The following is a 21,004-nucleotide window of genomic DNA, read 5'->3' as shown; positions in this document are numbered from 1 at the left end:
TCTTTTACAGAACATTAATAATAAGTTTGATATTTCTGTAGCATTAAAGTGTTTTTTTTGCTTTAAAACAAGAGGTGTTTGAATTAGTATGACATGATTTTCAAGAATCCTGGCTGTTCCTTTAGAACAGTTCTGTGTGTGTGTGTGTGTGTGTGAGAGAGAGAGAGAGAGAGAAAGTAGAATGGTAAACTTTCTTCAATTACAAAAAAAAAAAGCCTAAATAATAATAATGAGAAAATACAAGAATTAAGAAAAAAAGTTAAAAATTCAGCTCCCATGCCAAAGAATCAACCCCATCAACCAAAAAAAAAAAAAAAAAAAAAAAAAAAAGTATCCAGTTTAAAAAAACAGAAAAATATTAAGCTTGTTTTTTGGAATAATGTGCATGTATTTTCTTGAACTTTGAATACAAAACCTGCTTGCCTTTTCCCTTCTTTTCCTGTACCTTGAATTATCAGCCTTTTATGTCTGCCTTAAGAGTTCTGTTGGTGGGAAAAAAAAAAAAAAAAAAAGTTTTCCAAGGCTTCAAATGCAGTGGTGCCAGGCAGGCAGCAGCTCACTTCATGTTAGTGAAAAGTGACAGATACTGGAAGAAATCTCTTAACCCCAGTACAGGCTATAACCACCAAAACATTCCTATGTAGGTCTTGAAAACATGGCTTTTCCTCTGGGATGATGGTTCCCAGAAAGATAATATGATAATTACCAAAATATTTTGAAGTTTTTAAATCGTTTGGAATTTTGTTTTGTTTGAGGGAACTTTATGAAGTTGACAGTTATGAAATATCCCACGGAGCTCCAATATGCTACAAGAATTGCCAAATGCTTTATTTTTTCCTAGAAGTCCACTCCATTATAATCACAAATTGAAGTGCCACTGCCTACCACTCTGTTCTTGTTTTGACTGTCATTCTAAGTAGAAAACGGCAATTTACACCTCAAAGATTATTGAAGAAACATGCCTTCTCAGCCAAAAAATCATAAAAAGAACTAAATTAATGCCAGCTTGAGACTTTCTTTTTTTTTTCAGTTGCATTGCCACCTAGGCACTGAGAAGTGGACCGATGTGGAATTCTTCCTGCTTCATGACCCACCACCAATAACCAAAACCAAGAAATGTCATATGCTAGAGCCACAATGAATTCAGATGCTTCTGTCAGATGAAATACTTATGTTCTACCCTACAGCCTTTTACCCCATTACATGGGTAACTCTATACACTTGCTTAATCTCTGTTTAAGGCACTCAGCTTTTCTAAATGTTTTTAAGTGATAGAGTTCTGGATGAAGTCTGTAACAAAACAAGTGACATTTAGTGTCTGTGAGGTAGTTACGACTTCTCTAAAAGAAAAAAAAGCAGGTCAGTAATCATAAAGTCTGCTTACTAATTTGCCTACCTGTGCGACCTGGTGTAGGGAACCTGCTTTGGCAGGGGGGTTGGACTCGATGATCTCTGGAGGTCCCTTCCAACCCCTACAATTCTGTGATTCTGTGAACTTGCAAAAGATTCTGGATGCTTTCTCAAAATTAATAAGGAAACCTAGTTATTCAGGTAAATATTACCAGCTTTATTGAGTACTTGCAGAATCCTTTTAAAAAAGCTGGAGGCCTCAATGCTGAACACAGCACTGCAGGTGGGGCTTTGTGCGGACAGAGCAGAAGGGGACAAACACCTCCTTTGGCTTACAGGTCACACCGCATTTCATGTTGCCCAGGAGACTTTTGGCTTTCCAATCTGGAAATGCTTGCTGTCTGCTCACATCGAGCTTCTCCTCAAGCAACAGCCCCAAATCCTTCTCCACAGGGTTGCTGCTCTCAATCTATTCTCTGCCCAGCCTGTATTTGTGCTTGGAATTGCCCTAACTGAGGAGCAGGATTTCGCCTTGAATTTCATGAGGTTCACACAGGCCCATTTCTCAAATCTGCACAAGCCTCTCTGGATGGTATCCCTTCCCTCCAACCTGTCAAGTGCACAAATCAGTCTTGTACTCTGGTGATAAGAATGCACATTAGTCCACACAAAGAAGATGAAAGTCAGTGAACTTATTGTCAACTTTGTCTCTGACAAAATACAATCCATTGGCCATGTTAGCCTCACATAATGATAGAAGTGGTTTCAACCTGTTCTCTTTAGCATCTTCATTACAAGTACAAATCCAATTCCTACACTCTGAATCTTTAAGTCAATAACATTTTAGTACAAGTCTTGTGCAAATTGCTCTAAAAGGAAATAGAAAACATTCACAGCATTTTGATAGCACCATTACAGCAGAATTTCAGAACTAAAAATATGCTTAAAGACTATGAAAGGCCATGAGGTATAGAACAACATAATTCAAGGGCATTCAATAGAAAGATAATGTGTTTCCTGGTAAAAATTAAAAAAAAAAAACAAAAAACAAAAAACAACGTAGAAACAAATTATGATATCAAGTGGTCTACAAATAGAAATCTGTGGAAATTTTATAATGAGAGTAACGATGAATGTACTCAGTGTTCCAGCTAGAGACAAATGGGCTATTTCACATAATGTATTACAGTAAATATCACTAGGTCTTCATACACAATTATTTTTATCCCCTGCCATACACATGCCCCACAGGAGAGAAAATTTAGAGCACCCAGACTCTGCTTCGAAACAGCATACATTTTTGATTTGGTGTAAGTCAGAATTTGTTCCAAACCACAAACTCCTGAAGACAAAATCAAAGTAAGAAAAACAATACGAGGAAAGAGAGAAAAAAAAGTCAGAGACATTCAAAAGAAATATAGAAGAATCACAAGAATAGTTACTAGGAGCTACTGGGCCTAAGACTCAAATGCTGGGTGCACTTGGACTCATGCAATGGCAGTAATTCCAGATGGGACATGAAAGATGCTCACATCATGCGAATGTCTGATATCTGTGCTTTCCTCCAGCAAAACAGCTCACTAACATCAGCCCTACACTTCTCTCCTCATCCCACTGCTGATATCAGCTGGAGTAAGCTCATTTCTATTACATCTGCCTGACACAAAGGCACCAGAACTGGGAGAGAGGCACCTCTCAAGTGTTGGTCATGTCATTTATGGGATATGCTAAGCCTTCTTCTTATATTATAAAATACATATAAAAAGACAAATACATAGCAAACAAAGCACAGAAAGGTACAACAGTAACAGAGAAATTCAGTGATATAAGCAGAAATCTGGAAAAATCTGTTGAAAGCCAAAGATGCTCACAAAAACTGTGTTGTATAACAAAACAATGTGACACAGCAGTGTACTCCTGTTAAAGTAAAAATGTTCAGCAGACTAAAACACCATAATTCTTGTATACCTCACAGTCTGTGACTACAAAAATAATCTAGGATTAGGTAAAGCATCTTTTTGACAATATAGTACAGAAAAAGAATTAAGATGCATAGAGAGAGACAGTCCCACCTCCTGCCTGTAGCTTGCAACATGATCTGAGGTCCTTCAAAGGACTGAGACAAATATGATGAAAGGTAAAATTGGAAAAGATGGGCTAAAACACCCCCTCTCCAATTCCCCCCTCCTCCCCCCCCCCAGAGTTGTGTCTATACCCCAAACCCACAAATAACATAAAAGCAAAACATATATAATTGTGCAAAATACTATAAGATAAAGTTACGAGAAAAAATTACCTGCAACATAGTCACCAAATCCAATGGTAGTTAAAGTGATAACAACAAAGTAAATTGCATCTAGTGTGCTCCAGCCTTCTATGTGCTTGAATATAACTGCAGGAAGAGCAACAAACAGCACACAGCCAAAGAGTATGAATATTATTGTTGAAATAATGCGAATCTTTGTCTGACTCACGTTCCATTTCTATGGAAGAAAGAGAAGGGGAAAAAGAAGAAACTGTTGTTAATAAAACTGTGCTGCCATACATAAGCACCTATTACCCAATGTGAGCACATTATAGTTCTCAAACAGGAAAAAAAATAATAAAGCATGGTTTTAATTTGAAAGTGTTTTCAAAGCAAACATGACTATCCTAAAAAACATTCTAAAGTGGGAAATACAGAGTAGGTCTTTACTCTTCATTGTGAATGGCTTTGTGGTCTGGGTGGGTGGCATGTGTAACACGCATTGATGTTAACAGCTGATCACTCTAGCTTTGAATGAGGGCTAAGTATTTGAGTGAGCTTCAAGTAGTGTTTGCACTTGAGATGTCTGCTTTTTTCATTCATAAATACCTGACTAAAAATAGTGATTTTAACAGTATTTCTCTCTTTAATCAAATATGAGAGCTGCTCCAATAGCAATGCCTCCCATGAAATCATGGCCCTTTGTATCAGAGGTGGACATCAGAGACATTATGGCAGTAGAGAACAAACCTTCCAGACAATATTCTGTTACATTCTGTTGCTGTGGGACAGCCAGGACCAGAGGAGACTTCTGACAGAATGACTTCTGATGTGGAAGTGTGTGTGAAGCAAAAGTTTGTCACTGAATTCCTCCATGTGAAAAAAAAATATGGCACCCAGTGACATTCACCAACACTTGCTGAACAGTTATGGAGACCCAAGAGTGGATGTGAGCACAGTTAGGTAGTGGGTGGTGCATTTCAGCAGTGGTGACAGCAACATGAAAGACAAGCCATGTTCCAGATAACCACAAATTACTATGATGCCATGAAATGAAAAGCATCGCAATCAGCTCATCCACACAAACTGGCGGATTATGACAAGGGAACTGTGTGCAGAGCTGACTGTCAGCTTTGATGCATTTGGAACAATGGTTGGCAATTTTGGAATATCCCAGAACTTGTGCCAGGTGGGTTCCACAAATGCTCACACAGAAACAGAAGGGCTGATGACAAGTTGCTGCATTCTTGCTGTATGCATACTGATATTACAGGGAAGGGAAAAAAAAAAAAAAGGAAATCCATTATCCCTGCAAGCAAGAGTCTAAAAGACCAAACAAATTGGTCTGATAGATTTTGTACTTTTAAAAACTGAAATTCCATTACAATAAAAAAGTGAAAAGGATAAAAACAAAGTGTGCTCATGGAACGTTCTTACCCTTTTTAGGCAACTCTCAATCAAAATTGCTGCTATTCATCAGCAACTTATTGGGGTTTGAACTGATGACTTCAAATTAAAAAAAAATGTGCTTTTTCTTAACACTGTCTTTCAAACTACTGTGTATGAAATGAACTTCCTTTGCTATAATTTTAGGTACTTGGTTCTTAAGGCTACAGCTTAACATTATCAGTATATGCATGTCTGTTGCATCTCTTCCTCCACTTAGGCTGTGCCACTTTGCATGGAGTAACTAAAGATTCACAGGCTCGACAAAATGAAAGCACAGCATGAAGGTTCATGTCCAAGTTTATCTGAAGCTGCACATATCTTAAGTCCAATGTCAGGCAAGTGACAGCAGGCTCTGTACCATTTAGGCCATCCTGCTACCCTGAACACGCAAAGCATTAAGCAGTTACAGACCAGTAAATCTGGAAATATTCGTGTCTACAGACTGTGAGCATTTCTCCTCTTATGATGCCATCTGATTTTGAGAACTGCAGTTTTAAACTCAGACAACAGAGATCTTTGTGAATCAGTGCAAAGGAACAGTAATTGCCAGAAGTCAACACTACAGCTCAATCCCTCTTTTCCCCATGCCAGTGATTTCCTACCACGTACTGCAATACATTTAAAGGTAAACATCATAGCAAGGTAGGAGCATTTTAAGGGCAAAACAAAAATAAAATGTTTTGCTCCTCCTAATCATCACTGTTATAGGAAATGTTGAACCATATCCAACTCTCAATAAACAGTGTTCAACACGTTCAGAGTTTGCAATGTTCTCCCTACCTTTTCTAGACATCTGGTTACAAGGATGGGCTGCACCCTGTGCATTACACATGTTAAATTTAGAACAATCTGCCAGCATACTCACAACAAAGGTATCTTCTACTTTGGCAATTCCTTTTCCAAAGATTGTCCCTAGTTGATCTCCAACACCAGCCAAGAGAAAACCAAACAGGGGAATTCCCAGTAAGGCATAGATGATACAGAATATCTTTCCACCTTGTGTGCGTGGGGAGATGTTTCCAAAGCCTAAATTACAAACAACTTGAGATGTTTAAAAAGAAGTTACACGTATTACATTGCACATTTGTAAAGGACTACAGGAACAGAACAGTTGCAAACAAGTCCTACTAGGTTAACCACATAACACAGATGACATTGTGGGGGAAAAAAAAAATCAAATGAAAATATGTTGTTAAATTCTCTTTGAACTAAAATTAAACGGCTGTACAATTCACTTTTTTAATACTCTATACATACTACAGAGAAACAAAATCTCAACAGAAAAATAAATCATATACACACACACACATTATATATACACATATATTTATAAATTACAACTTCCCACATCTACAAGATACAGTTAACATCATTTGGTTAAGATGTGCCTTAGCCTCTGTATCCTGTAAATGCCCATAACTGGGCTTGTAATTTGAAGGCTGCAGTGCTTTGAAACAAATATAGTTTTCCTTAGAATATGCTTCTTTCAAAGTGAAGCAGCCTGAAAGAAACCATTTGGATGAATGAAGTAGAAATCTCTAAATTAAATGAAATTGCTTTGAGTTCTCATTATTAAAGCCTCACATTGATACAGTCGCAAACAGAACTTAGATAAACAGTTTTTTCCAGGATCCTGTCCATTTGAGAACTGAAATGATTCTGTCTTCATTGATCATGTAAAAATTACACCCTTCCTATGCCTGTGATGCCTCTATTGCTGCTGTTCCACTTAAATTGAGGAACCCAAAATACAATGAACATAGGCATGTGGCATGCCCTCAAATGTATCTCCCTACACTGGGGGTTTAATGATTTGTCCACGGTCGCAATGTTTCAGGAGCATCATCTTTGTTTTCAATTCAAAGGTGTTTTTTCCTACTCATGCCTTACTAATGCCTTACTGAGGAAAGAGTAAGGCATTAGTAATAATACAGCATGAGTTTTGAAATTATTCCGCTGTTCAGAACAACAGTGTGTACTGTGAAGGAGGGCAGAGGGAAAACTCATGAAGGGAAAAAAAAGGATTATTTTCTATGGATAAATTAAGCAAAAGCCTTTAAAGGAATTACTTTTTTTTTTTTTTTTTTTGTTAGAAAAGAACGTACAGAAGATAAAAAGCAAAATATTTTAGCACATAATTGAGACATCCATGTCTCAGTTTTTGTCTTAATATTAAATTTTGCATAAAATATACTTTTCATAAAAACACTAAAAGCATTCAGTGAACACCCAATTTTCCTTTGAAAAATCTGACAGATTTTACAGATTTTATCTGCTCTATTGAGAACCTGCGATGTCAGTTTTCTATTTAAAATAGCATACTATTAATGCACACCAACTGTAAGCTTCCATAATGCAAAGCACATTCAATGAACATCTAATTTCTCAGAATTTTTATTTAACTATTTTGAGCACATGAGTTTAAAATGGATTTCCCTTCAGGAAACTCATTTATAATACCTTAATTTTTTTTCCTGCTCTCACATAGGTGGGCTAAAGAAAAGCTCTGGGTCAAAACTTCTTCTGCACACAGGAGACAGAACTGCCCCTCACTCAATTTTGTTACAGAAAAAGAAAACATGATTTAAATACATTTTACTCACAGATATTTTGCCCTAGTATCTGCTTAGGACTGCTAATTGTGATAACAATAAATGCAATGTTATAATGACAACAGTTTAATTAGGTTAAAAAAAAGGGGGGAGAAATGGATTTTTATTAAAATTTTACAAAAAATAAACAAAGGACAAAATTATACACTCATGGAATCATAAAGGTTGTAAGGACCATTAAGATCATATCATTCAATCATCAACCCATCACCACCACGCCACTAAGCCATGTAAAGCAATGTAAAATAGGAATCATTGGCTACAAGCCCTGGAACTCATAAATTTTCCCTGCAGTAATATCAAGACAAGAACCTGACTCAGTCCAGGTGAGTAAAGTCAGAATGTCTTTAGGATAACCTAGTATTCTTCCCTAAACCAGAGCCAGAGCTAAAATTACTGATTATTATAATTCAGGAAATTTCAGCTCCATTGAGTTCACTCTGTGCCTTCATGAAGCAAGCAGGAAAGACCCTTGAGTTTTAAAATAAAATTAGCTCATCACCAACCAAAAGGGACAAACAGATCCAAGCTACTCTGTTTTCATAAATATCTCTGTTTATGCAGCAACAGGAGCTTGAATAGCTGCCAGAGTGTAATTCCTGCAGAGTCTTAACGCGATTCAGAACCAGAGTCTGGATACACCAGATTTATAAAACTTGTACTGGGGGATCTGGAAACAGCTCTCCCTTCTCTTGGCTTAAGAACGTTATTATTCACTTACTCCACAAAAATGGTACCATAATGGTGACAAAATACCAGCCCAATCAACCACAAGTCAAGCAGGCAATTTTTCTCGCTTTACTTCATAAAGCAAACTGGCACTTTCCGTGCATCCCAAAGCTATTACAATAGATGATTACTGCTACAGCATACTTCTCATCTACTGCTAATCACTACGAGAACAAGAAGTTCACATTCAGCTCTGTGTATTCTTGCTCTAAATCACAGGTATATTTTGCTTGAGGTAAGGATTGGGCCACTTGTACCTTCAAACTGTTACTTTTCTTCCATAAACAACATTAAGAAAGTCTTTGTATTATTAGTTTTTATTTTAAACAAACCTCACTAACACATTACTGGATAAAATAACACTCCACAGGCGGTACAGCCCATTCCACCCAGCTGCTTGCTGCACACTGTACAAGCTACAGTACTGTCATGACAGGACGCGCTTCAGCAAACAGATACACGAAGGAGCTTCCATTACATGTTAATCATACTTCCTGGAGCAACATGTTTCGTAACAGCCTGCTGCCACACACCACAACCTACTTCTCGAGTTACCCAAATTGCCCTTACATTCTACTCTCTCGGTTTCTCCAGTAGAAAGCAAATCTATCATTTATCTAAAGAGAAAGGAAGCATATTTATATTTCACACTATTGTTGTAATTCCTGAGGGCTTTGCCAAAAAAAAAAAAAAAGTATCATTTCTTCCTTAGGAAAGGCTGCAGAATTCTGCTGCTGAGTAAAACTGAAGGAAAGTTTCCCTCCAGGCCTGGTGCCCAGAAGAAACCATGGGCCCTGCAGCTCTCCTGTGCGAGCAGAGCAATTTTCACCTTGCAGAATGGGTCAGCTTCCCCCAGGTAACATCAGTGCTGTCTTCATGCTGTCCTTCCCCAACACACTTCCATAACCAGGAGCATGATCTACCCTTCTAGTCTCACCAAACCCCTTTCATATCCTCCTAAATGCCCAGCACACCCCTCACACGCATGGAATTTGTGCATTATGTTGTCTCTGACAAGTGTTGTAGACAAGAAATGCATTTTAAAAGAAGCCTGCAGAATAAAGAATATAATGCATTTACAATGGCCATATGAGTAACTGCTCCACTCACCAAAATAACATGCGCCAAGGTTTCAGCACCACAACTCTTACAACCTCCAAGATTCAAGTTTAGATAGCTTTGGGAAATCCTTTAGTCAGCTATACAGCGCAAAGAAAAGGTATATGCTAAGCCAACCAACCAAACCAAGAGACTTTGATAGGAATTACTCTTCCTACTCCCCCCACAACATTCCTCACTTTTTATATATTTGAAAATGAAGGTGTCTAATTTTTCTATCAGGAACAGATCAGCTATTAAGTAGAAATTAGTAGCATTATGCAAACTACAAATTCATTACAAACTACAAATTCATTCATTTAGGTTTTGAGAAAAATCAGAAAGTGCTTGAAACTTCTATCCCAGAGTTTTTCTGATGACATGATAGTTTCTCTCAAAATTGAGAAGACACACTTCTGTTCAAGTCTAGAAATAAGAACATCTTTGCATTCACACTTTAAAAAAAGAAAGATTGCAAATTGATTTAAAAAAATACATCTTCTGTTTCAAGTAGAGAATTTTCTTTTTCCCCTATAGTTCGTTGTGACCTCAGACTTTTAGAATGCAGTGTTAAAAGAATGGACTTCAGATGAATATACAGTGGTGGCTCTGAAAGTTATGCCTCCTATTTTATTATGTCAACCCACTAAGTCAGAGGTGGATTTTGGTGGTATAGCAGGAGAAGTTGAACCTTCCCAACAATGTTGCAATACATGTTGTTGACATGGGACAGATGGCAGTTTGACAAAATGGTGCCTGACATGGAGTACAGATGAAGCAAGTTGTATCAGTGAATTCCTCCACATGGAAAAAAACTACACCCATTGACACTCATCAACACTTGCTGAATGTTTATGGTGGCCCAACAGTGGAAATGAGCACAGTAAGGCAGTAGGCAGTGCGTTGCAGCAGAGGGGCTGTGACATGAAAGACAAGATATTCTGGATGGTTGTACACAGCTGTCACACCACAAAATGCAGAGTATCTCAATCGGCTCATCAGTATCAATCAGCTAATAGTGGTAACTAATTTTAAAAATAACACTTTGTAGGCAAGAACTTGCTCTATTAAAGAGTTTTATTGTGTTCTTTGAAGTTTCTGTTGTAGTTTCTACAGAAATATGCAGGAGGCATTACATTTGGAGTAACCTGTGTTTTTACTGATAATTCCTAGGCAAAGCAGGGCACCTGCTAATAAATTGCACAGAGGAGATGCTGAGCTCCTGCTATGGAACCAAGTGGTCAGATCCAAGCAACTTGGCTGCCATGCAGCAGGTGGCCACACTGCTGCAGGTTCACATCCAGCCTAACTGTGCAGCTCAATTACAGTGATTACCCTTTGGAAAGGGAGAACATGTGTTTTGATACTGAATGTCATATTGATTTTAAGGGATCAAAATATGCTTTCTCTGGGCCCTCAGGAGCTATCTGATGGAATCTGCATGAAAGATATTAAATTTCTACTAGCTGAGATGGTTTTTCCCCCACCTAGAGTGCCATTTAGACTCAAGAGATTATAATATATGCCTCATCATCAGTACCCAGGCAAAGATGCACACTTATTCACAGATAGTGATTTCTTTTAGTAGAAATATTAATCTGGACGTGACCAAACAAGAAGATTTTACCTATGTACCCACACTGGCTCTGTGGAAATCCCTGCAGATAATGCTGAAAATTTGAAACTTATACCTTCATGTTCACTACACAGTAACTACTGCATTTGTTTGTTTTTTAATCACCTATTCTCTTTCTAACCACACTCTTTCCTTTCAACCTCTGCCCTATCCTCCAAAATATGCTTTACGAGTGTACAATCACATACGCACATACATACACATTTACAGATAATGTGTCACCTTCTTTATGACCTTCTTAAGTTCAGCATGAGGATGTTTCCAGGTCTTCCATGTGTTTATCCTCCCAACATTATTAAATAGTTAAAAAAAAAATGATATTTCCCCTTTTCATAAACACATAAGTGAAGCACAGGGAAGTCCAGAACTGTAGCACTTAGGTCCCTAACTTACACTGAGTCTCTGGCCAAGGACTACACAGTGACTTTACATTGACCCTGAACTAGCTGAAGTTTGGCACCTAAGATCTGAGAATCTTCAACGAATTCATTCAAATCCAATCAGATAACTGTTGAGAGTGCTTGCATCTATGGCCTTTCCTTCCTGCACAGGCTTATGTGCATGCACATATACACATATTCAAGAGTACAGTACAAAATAATTTGAAGGCTGAATGAGAAGACCAAGAGAATTTTTTGTGCCTGTAATTGATCTAATCCCAACATGGAAGGGTCAGATGCAGTAACAGAGGTGCAAGTACATCCATTTCAAACTGTGGTCAGTTATGAAACTGGAGATTCATCTTACTCAAGTTAGACATAATTTCTGTACTAGTCACCATAGCTCTTAAAAGCCATTTCTCTTAATAGCTTCAGTCAATGACTCAGGAAAGATGTTGTCACACAGTACTGCTATTTACTTAATATCAGTGGTCAGCAAAGCACTCCCTTTGGTTTATCTGGATTCCTACATATTCTGGCTTTTAGTATTAATCTATAATTGTGTCACTACAATGTCAATATATCATTTAGAAGGTTCTTGTGTTCTGGTTCAAGCCTAAAAAAAGCCTCCATTACCATCTCCTTTTCAACTGTGGATAATAACAGGAAAACCTACAATGACGTTAATAAAATGTGTAATACTCAGAAATTGACAAAACAGAGTCTAATCTCCTTTAAATGGTTTCTTTTCATCTGCATTCCCCGGGAGCAATAATCAAATCAAAGCAACTTTTTAAAAGAATGGGCTATAGGTATTCACAGGAAGTAAGCTTCCTTCAAATCAAGAAGTGCTGTGCTAGAGGTGAAGGAGCCTTGCAAGGAACATCTCAGTACAAATGCAGTAGTTGCTGATACATTCAGTAAACACATATGGTTGCTAAGAAAATTTCTGAAGAAACTGAGTAACAATTGTTGGAAATTCTTTAAAAGTTTAGACTTTAAAGAAGCTTTAGTTTCTTTAAAAGCTTTCAGGTAGCTCTCCCTCTTGGTACAGTGTACCTCATTCATTCACACATGTCACTTTGCATGGCGAAGTGCTTCTTGGCAGTGGTGGGACTTCCATCCCTTTTTTAGTTCTCTTCCTCTGTGAGTTATAACTCATAACACTCATTCTTCTCCAAATACATAAACATCATCAATGTATTAGTATACTACACAGACATAGGCGATCAATGAAAAATAGTGAACTTCAAACATACTGACAAAAGCTTATAAACAGAATAAGTTTCTGGTGCTGACTGCAGTGGAAGTCTAAGATAACCTTCTTCAATATCTTTCCTTGTTGCTGACGATATGTAGCACTGCAAATGCATTATCAAGTCCTTACCAAGTTAAGGACTACAGCAAACAAACAGCAATAAATGAAGAGCTAAAACATGTAAAGTCTCCACCACTCGCCCTTTTATCTAGGAGCACTGCTGTTCACAAATATGAGAGTATCCAATTTCTCCCATGAAACTGGCTCTGTGCCATCAGTTTTCAGCACAGATATTCTGATTTCAGTGATATCAAACTCCAAGATGAACTAAAAATTTCAGTCCTACAATCAGCGGATTCTGAGTTCCAAACCTGTTCAATTGATGCAGCTGGCCACAATGAATGGGTGATGATTTGACCTAGTAAAGATAAGACAAGCTGCAGATGTCTTTGTAGCATTACACTTTTCTTCAGACACCCTTTTTAGCTTAAAAGGAGTTTCACCAGTTCAGTGTTCAAAAACACAAATACTTGGCAGCTTTAATTCTGAGAGAAAAGAAAGATGAGGCATCTTCTATATTTATTGCTTTCTGATAATCTACATACACACAGCCCATATATCCAGATCCTTTGCCCCAAATCACAAATAGGCAGAGAAATTCTGGAGGAGGCTGAGCAGGCTGGAAGACACGGGTGGATGGGAAGCGCCATGAAGGGGAACATCCTGCACTGCACATATTTATCCAACTGCACCATTGCTTAAGCTTAGTAAAGCAAGCAGAAAGGAGGGATTTTCAAGATTAAAAAAAAAAAAAGTGTTTAGAAAACAAAACATAGTAACTTCCACTGACTTCATGATATTTATGGGCTGTATTCCTGACTCAGCAAAGTCAGCATATGCTTATCTTTAAGAATACATTTAATCTTATCTCTATTCAATAAGCATTTAAAAGCCTGAAAGTATACACATGCTGCCAGCACTTATATCTGCAAATTTGGAAAACACGTATACTTTATCAAATGAAATTCTTACCAGATTTCCAGCAGTATCATGACCTTGCAGAAATCAGCACTGGAAATCATTCTGTCACAGGTTCTCTAGTTGCCCAGAACTACATGCTGCACATCAAAAAACTACTTTGTGATAATGCCATTATCCTAACAATTAAAGAAAGTGCAGTAACAAGACTGCAAAAGTACTTACAATCCTTCAGAGGAGTAAAGCTTAATTTTTCTACTTCCATAGTGTGCAGTTTTTAGAAGCCTTAAGCTATGTGCTATGTAAGTACAGGTGTTTTTCCCCATAGCAAATGCTCCAGCAGGAGGGACCTGAGCATCCAGTGGCTCAGCAGCACCCTATCAATGCCCAGCACAACTCTATCTTCAGGCAAACCACTTGCTAAGTTTACAAAGTGGGGAGTCTCACATCATTCTTTGGAAAAAAAAGAAGTGCAAAGATGGAGAAACGTAGAAAAGAACAAACAGAAATACATGATAAGAGTCTGTGCTTCTAACTGTATCCCCAACAGATAAATAATTTCAGAGTGACAGTTTTATAGAAAGTAAACTGATAAAAAAAAGTGATGCAATGCAAAATAAACTCCAAAGTTTGCACTATTGTACACTGCAAGGTTTTGGGGGTTTCCATGCCAAGCTTGCTTTTGACAGACACCAGTATTACTTAGAATAGTCAGGAATTTCAGCCAGTAACAAAAACCATGAGCAATGCTTTCCTTCATACCTTGCTTTTAGATACATATGATAGGTTATGACATTTCCATATGAAAATGAGGGCAATATTTCAGAGATCTCTACTCACCCTACACAGGGAAAGAATCCAAAATGGAACAGAACACATCAGGAGGCAGAATACTGCTTTCAGGTAAAAGCCTCATATTTGATATAATCCTTCATTTCAGTTCAAAATGGAGAAAAAGACATTAAAATAAATGCACATAAAAATGAACCATGTGTAAATATATTTCCCAACTATTATTTTACTTTTTCTCTTCCCTCCAGAACCCTGGGCTAGCCTATGAACGTTTAGTTTAGACTAAGCCTTCCAGCTCAATAAACAAAGTCCATTGACTTTTGCTTAGATTATGGAATGTGTGTTACCTTCTGAAATCAGATGCAATACCATATGAGTTAGAACAATTGTACCAGCTAAATCTACTCAAAAACTGAAGGGGGTGAAAGGGTGTTTAAAAAAAGGAGGAGGTTGTTTATGATTTAGTTCCTGCTTTACAAACCTTTTTACTCATACACCAGTTTTAGAACACAGAAGCACCAATTTGCTTCTCTCCACCCCCCCCCCCCCCCATCTCCTCTTAAGTGTCAGTAGATCTTGTAAAAGCAACATCTCTTTTCAGCAAAGGCAAAACTGAACAAGGAAAATAATTTCCTAAATAAAATGATACCATGTTTCTTCCTGTAAAAGCCTATAGAGATATGAAAAGCACAGAGCTATGCAATCTAAGGACAATAAGTCTTAATGACTTTCAAACAGCTCTACTCCTGGTATGAAAAAAGGATGCTTACATTAGGTGTACATCCTATGACCTTATAAAACCTTAAAAATTAAGAAGTAAAGTAGAGGTAAGAGAAGTAATATTTAATAGTTTTTTTGCTTTTGTTTTGCAGGTAACAGATTGATATTTTCTATTGTTATTAAAGCACTGCAAAATAGAATGTGACAATTACCTTCACTGAAGGTTTCACTAATCCATTACTAAGAGACATTAGCAAATAGTAGCTTAGACTCACCTTCAGTTGAAGGAAATGTTTCAATATTTTAGCTATTAAGAATTCCATTATTAGTCATTGCAGTTCTAAATAGCAAATATAAATGGAATTTAAATTTCTTCATTATATTTGGGAAAAAAATCCTGTATAAAGCAGCACTCTCTTAAAATTTTCTCCTCTTATATATAAAATAACGTTTCTCAGAAAATGAATGTGTTTCTTGTGGATCTTTTTTTGCTTCACTCTCCATCCCAGAATTATTCTGCAACAATGTTCATGTACAGTCTCTGGATCTTTAAGACACATAAGGTATTTACAAACATATTTTTTGTTTTCCTTATTATTTAATGAACTATTGTTTGCAAGCATTTCCATCCTGAACAAGCATTTGTGCTTATCCTACATGCCATCCTGATGGGACAATGTGAAAACTCAGACATTAGCCTTCAAGGTTAATAGAAGAATATTACAACTTATTTTTGTCTATCTCTTCCAAAAGGTTTTGTACTCATTTAGGAATACATGATTCTGAAGAATCACACGTATACAGTCAAAACTACCAATGCTGAAGAGTTTGTAATGAGAAATACGTTGCATGGCAATGTCTTCAAATTTATTGGCAAACAGTACAGCTGATAAATACATTTGCAAAAGCTATATAATAATACCAAATGGAAAACAGTGCAAAAAATAAATAAATGCACTTTTCCTGAACCACAGTACTTTCTTTTCATTCAGCTTGAACAAGAAAATTAGATAGCCAGTTTCCAAATATGTAAGCAAATGACATTGCCTCCTATTTAATTCATAAGGAAGCACCATTGAAAAGGTTGCTACTCATAAAACAGGTGACTGCAGTTGCTTTAGCAAGCAGGATCTCATTTTCTAAAGGAAGCAGAGCAGAACCTAACTGGGAAAAAAAGTGAAAGTTTCTAAAAAAAATCCCATAAAGCCTAAACTCATTTGTTTCTACTACAATTACTTGATTCCACTGCACGCTATTCATTCAAGTGAGCACCATAATTCTTCAATTGTAACAAACTAATTACTTGCAAAAAAGTTAATTATCATTAACTAATGTCTAAAGATGGTCTTGCTCTAACCAACACATCTTTCCTGGGACCAGAAACACTTGTGAAACACTGAACTTGTAAGGATATATATATATATATATATATATATATATATTTATTTTTTTACAGTTTCGTCTACAGACACAAGAACAGAAGACAAACTGCTTAATGCCACTTTGTTTTTTCAGCATAGCTTTGTGACTCTTTAGAGCAACCAAATGAATTCTTCATGTTTACATACACACAGATCAAGAATAGATGAAAGCTAAGTTTTGATACATCTATTTTTAATCACCAAAGTCTCAGTGGGATTCACTAGCGTATGCCTTGTGATTCCCTTCTTTAAGTGATCACATACATAAATGGTATTTTACCGTCCTGCATATCAACACAGACACACAAAAGCAGTTTTGAACTCTCAAATTGCCAATAATGAAAACTTCACTGTATCCCAAGCATTAGAGTGAGAAGACATTCCACCCAAAAAAGACCACAAGATTAGTAGCTTTTGTTTGTGTGAAAACAGACATCCGCTTCAACCCAAAGGATGAAGCTTTAGGACTTGCAGATTCTCCATACCTGTGTTCCTGAAATCAGCATCCTAAGCATAAGAGAAAATATACTGCCACCACTCACATAGCAAGAATAACAAACCAATGAATGGAAGTCACAGATAGAACTGTTGGCAATTTATGTTATTTCATAGCTAAATACTGGAGCACTACATGCATCCAAAGTAGCTTCTGCTATAGAAGTGCATATGAAGCAAAGGTATGCAAGTTCTTCCACGTTAACTGACACTTGCTGAACATTTCTGGAGATCAAATAGTGGATGTCACAGTGAGGCAGTGGGCGGTGCATTTCAACAGAGGCAACAGTGGTGTGAGAGATAAGCCATGATCTGGACAGCCATGCAGATTTTTACAAGTGCAGCATGCAGACTCTTGCTCATCGCTGGTGAAAATGCATAGCTAATGACAGTGACTGTTGAAAAACAGTGTTTTGCAGCTGCAGATTTGCTCTATCATTTGCACTTTTTTTTTTTTTTTTTTTTGTAGTTTCCACGGAAATCAAATAGGAGGCATTACTTTCAGAGCAACCTATGTACATAAGATTGGGGCAAACAAGATAAAGAAACACAGGAAATACACAAGTATTGTACATAACAGCAGCCTATTCCTTCCAGGTAATCTACTATACTCACATAACCTAGTAACAAAATAATTAGGCACAACAGATATACCTTCACATCAAGAAAATTGCTCCAGATGATCATACTAAATCAAAGTGTTTGACAAATATAACAACTGTTACTTGCATGCTGGTGTGTTTATTTAAAGAAGAAACACCTTTCCAAAAATACATTAAGGCTAAACTGTGAACACTTCTGTTTTCTACATATAATGGGCAAAATAAACACATGAACAATAAGGAACATAGAATCCACACATATTGGGCAAAATACAAAGATTAATAAACATACCAAATAATGACCCTGCACTCAGAGAGACAGACTCATACATCCAGAACTTGAATCAAATTTTAAAAGGCAGAATTCTCATCATGGGTAGAAAACATTGGCCAATAACCTCACATACTGGATGCAGAATTCTACAAGTAGAGCTCCAAAATATAATTACCTCCATTTTGAGACGCTCAGGTACATGTACATGTACAATGCTTCTCATGGAGCATACAAATCACCTTCCTTATTAGGTCAGTTTCAATGAGTCAAGAATCCAGAACCTTGAACATTCAATTGAACAGCTTAAGCTAGAAAATACGGATGGCTGATGACCTCCACATACAAACATCTTTAGGACAGAGGTTTTTTCCAATCATCTTTTCCTTGCATACAAAATATTTAAGCAACAAATAAACAAGAGATTTACTCTTATTGGACATCAGTATCTTAGGACACGGGCCAACCTGTAAGTGTCCAAATCAAATTCTTAGGATTGGGGAAAAAAAAAGTTGCACATTCCTTGAAATGGCTGTTTCTCTTTTACCATCTCCTTCCTTTTAATCCCCCACTACTCCCACGTAGATATGCAAAATTTAAGAAAACTGCAAAACTCTTTAGCTTAACATTAAAAAGAAAAAAAAAATAGAGCTCCAAATTGGATATATACTCTGGTCTTTGGAAGTTCTGTAATAAACTTAATTAAAAATATGACAACACAGGTAATTCCCTAAGAGCTCTTATAAACAAATTAAGATATTTAAAATTCCTCCATATTGTTCATGCTGTAAAAAGAAAATTAGACACACTGCTAACTGCACTCCTCTTCCTTAAAGAGGCCACTTTTTTCCTAAGCATTTTAGGTAGGCACAAACGACAAGCTTCGGCCACTCGCCTTCATCTGATTTTACCATCAGCATCATTGTTTCTGGCCTCATCCAGCATCACCCTCCTGTCCTTTGTTATCATTCAACACTAAAGAGGAATAATGAATCTTCCAGCCAAGTGCTACAGGAATTCTTGACTGAGAAGGCTGGAATAAGAGAGGAATTCAGAAGCAGGAGGAATAAAGGATAAGTTTTTCACCTGAGGTTACTAAGCAAGCTTTCTTTCATGTGCTTCCACACTCTCTTCCTCCCCTTTGGAGAAGCACAACAAACTTGTAAGCCTCGCAAAATGTAGATCCATTAAAGTTTACTGTATGTATTGTACGCAGTTTTCTTACACAGTTCTCCCTAGCAAATGACTGACCCACGGTATTGTAGCCAAACATCAGGAAATAGTTTAGTTTTATTTATTTATTTAAATACAAGGCATATATTTCTGGAGATGTATTTTGGTGTTCCTGTGAGGTCATTTTAAATCCTAGTATCTCTGAGCAAGCTGAGATATGTCATAGGAACACCTGTGACAACATAACAACAAGAATTAAACCATTTCACTGTTGAAGCGATAGACCTGAAACCTCTCAGTGCAGATGAACCTTAACAGGTTGGACTTCCTACATTTTTAGCTGAGGCAGCATATGCTGCACTCAAAGTATAACAGAGGTCTGAAGGCAGCAACTATGCATCTATCCAAGTCATTGGATTTGGTGGAAGGCATCTTAAAATACAATAGGCTTGGGCAACAACTGAACCATCAGTAGTAGCTGACTGTTGAACCTGCATGCTCTGAAAGACACTAAGTCAATAGAAACATTATTTCCATTAAAAAGTAGAATCTTGACAGGTACATAAAAGGACAATGAAGAGCAGAGATCAAGATATACTCAATACTTAACTGAGAAAAATAGAATGGCACTGTTTTGGAGAAGTACTGGACTGTAAAACTGTGTAACACAGTGGTTGCTTCAGTAAAACTATCTTTACAATGGAGCCAGTTTGAAAGTGATTTTTTTTAAATATTTTTTCTAATGTATTTAGATTTGTATTAACCAGGAACACTCCACAGAAAACACAAAATATCATGAGTACAGAAAGTACACACCACTATCACATAAAAAAAAAAAAAAAAAAAAAAGAAATAGAGAAAAATCTGAGCTAGGAAACACTAAATCCACTGGTCAAAACAAGCACATCATCTTCTGCCCTCAGAATCATCACTCCACCACAACAGTAGGTCACACAGAAGCTTCTCACACTCTTGAAGTCAGAAGCACAGATGTTTCTGGACTCAGTACCCAATGTTTTAACCACATCTTTCACAAATTTATTATTTTTAAAAGTTCACGACTGGATAAGATTCCATCTGAGAGAGTAAGCTTAAGAGAACAAACAGAACAGGATGAAGAACGCCTACTGAGCTTCCAGACAGCTGAGAGAGAACATTCCAGCTTGATGCTTGCAGTAGGTATCTCCTCTTTGCAAATTCTCCAAAAGCCATATGCCGGAGGCAGGCATAACACAGACATAACTCCAGCTCCTCAGAGCTGGAGCACACTTTGCAGTATTCTGTATCCAACAGTCCTTCATCAATCAATTATTCACCATCCCAGCTGCTTTTCCATCTTCTCCCCTTTTTTTTTTTTTTATTTTTTTTTATTTTTTTGCTCCAGTTAATAAAAATATCTGTGGGAGCATTTTCATAGAGGACTGCTGTTGCAGTTTCCATCCTGTTTCTGCATGACTACTTAACAACACGCTGTTCTAACAAGCATCTGGTAAGCTTTCACGTCTTGTGACAGCTTTCAATTCATCATTCCTATATCCCAGCTGTATAGAGATGTGCATTAAGTAGATCACCAATTCCTGTTTTGAAGAACTCTGAACTGGATGCATGCCAGGATGACAATAACGTAGTTCTACCTTTACACCCAGCACATAAGCTATCTTACCATTGCAGGAGAGAATGGCCAGCCAGTGGCAAGCTGTCATGATGTAGAATTACAGAATGGTTTGGGTTAGAAAGGACTTTAAAGCCCACTCAGTTCCAACCCTTTGCCAAGGGCAGGGCTGCCCCCCACCAG

At 37.2% G+C, this 21,004-nt stretch overlaps 1 protein-coding gene across 2 annotated transcripts in view; it reads right to left on the bottom strand.

Moving 5' to 3' along the window:
• KCNK2 (potassium two pore domain channel subfamily K member 2) overlaps positions 1-21,004 on the bottom strand; it is a 118,415-nt gene that overhangs the window by 19,604 nt on the left and 77,807 nt on the right. For both annotated transcript variants that reach the window (XM_052681148.1, XM_052681157.1), the window contains 2 exons: positions 5,910-6,070; positions 3,647-3,833 (listed from right to left, as the gene is read on the bottom strand). In XM_052681148.1, the coding sequence (XP_052537108.1) occupies positions 3,647-3,833; positions 5,910-6,070 (348 nt within the window). The remainder of the gene's footprint in view (positions 1-3,646; positions 3,834-5,909; positions 6,071-21,004) is intronic.

Source organism: Tympanuchus pallidicinctus, unplaced genomic scaffold, assembly GCF_026119805.1.
Source record: "Tympanuchus pallidicinctus isolate F22 unplaced genomic scaffold, pur_lepc_1.0 scaffold1, whole genome shotgun sequence".
Taxonomy (NCBI): domain Eukaryota; kingdom Metazoa; phylum Chordata; class Aves; order Galliformes; family Phasianidae; genus Tympanuchus; species Tympanuchus pallidicinctus.
The sequence above is the reverse complement of the archived record's forward strand: the minus strand, read 5'-3'. Positions and strand labels throughout refer to the sequence as shown.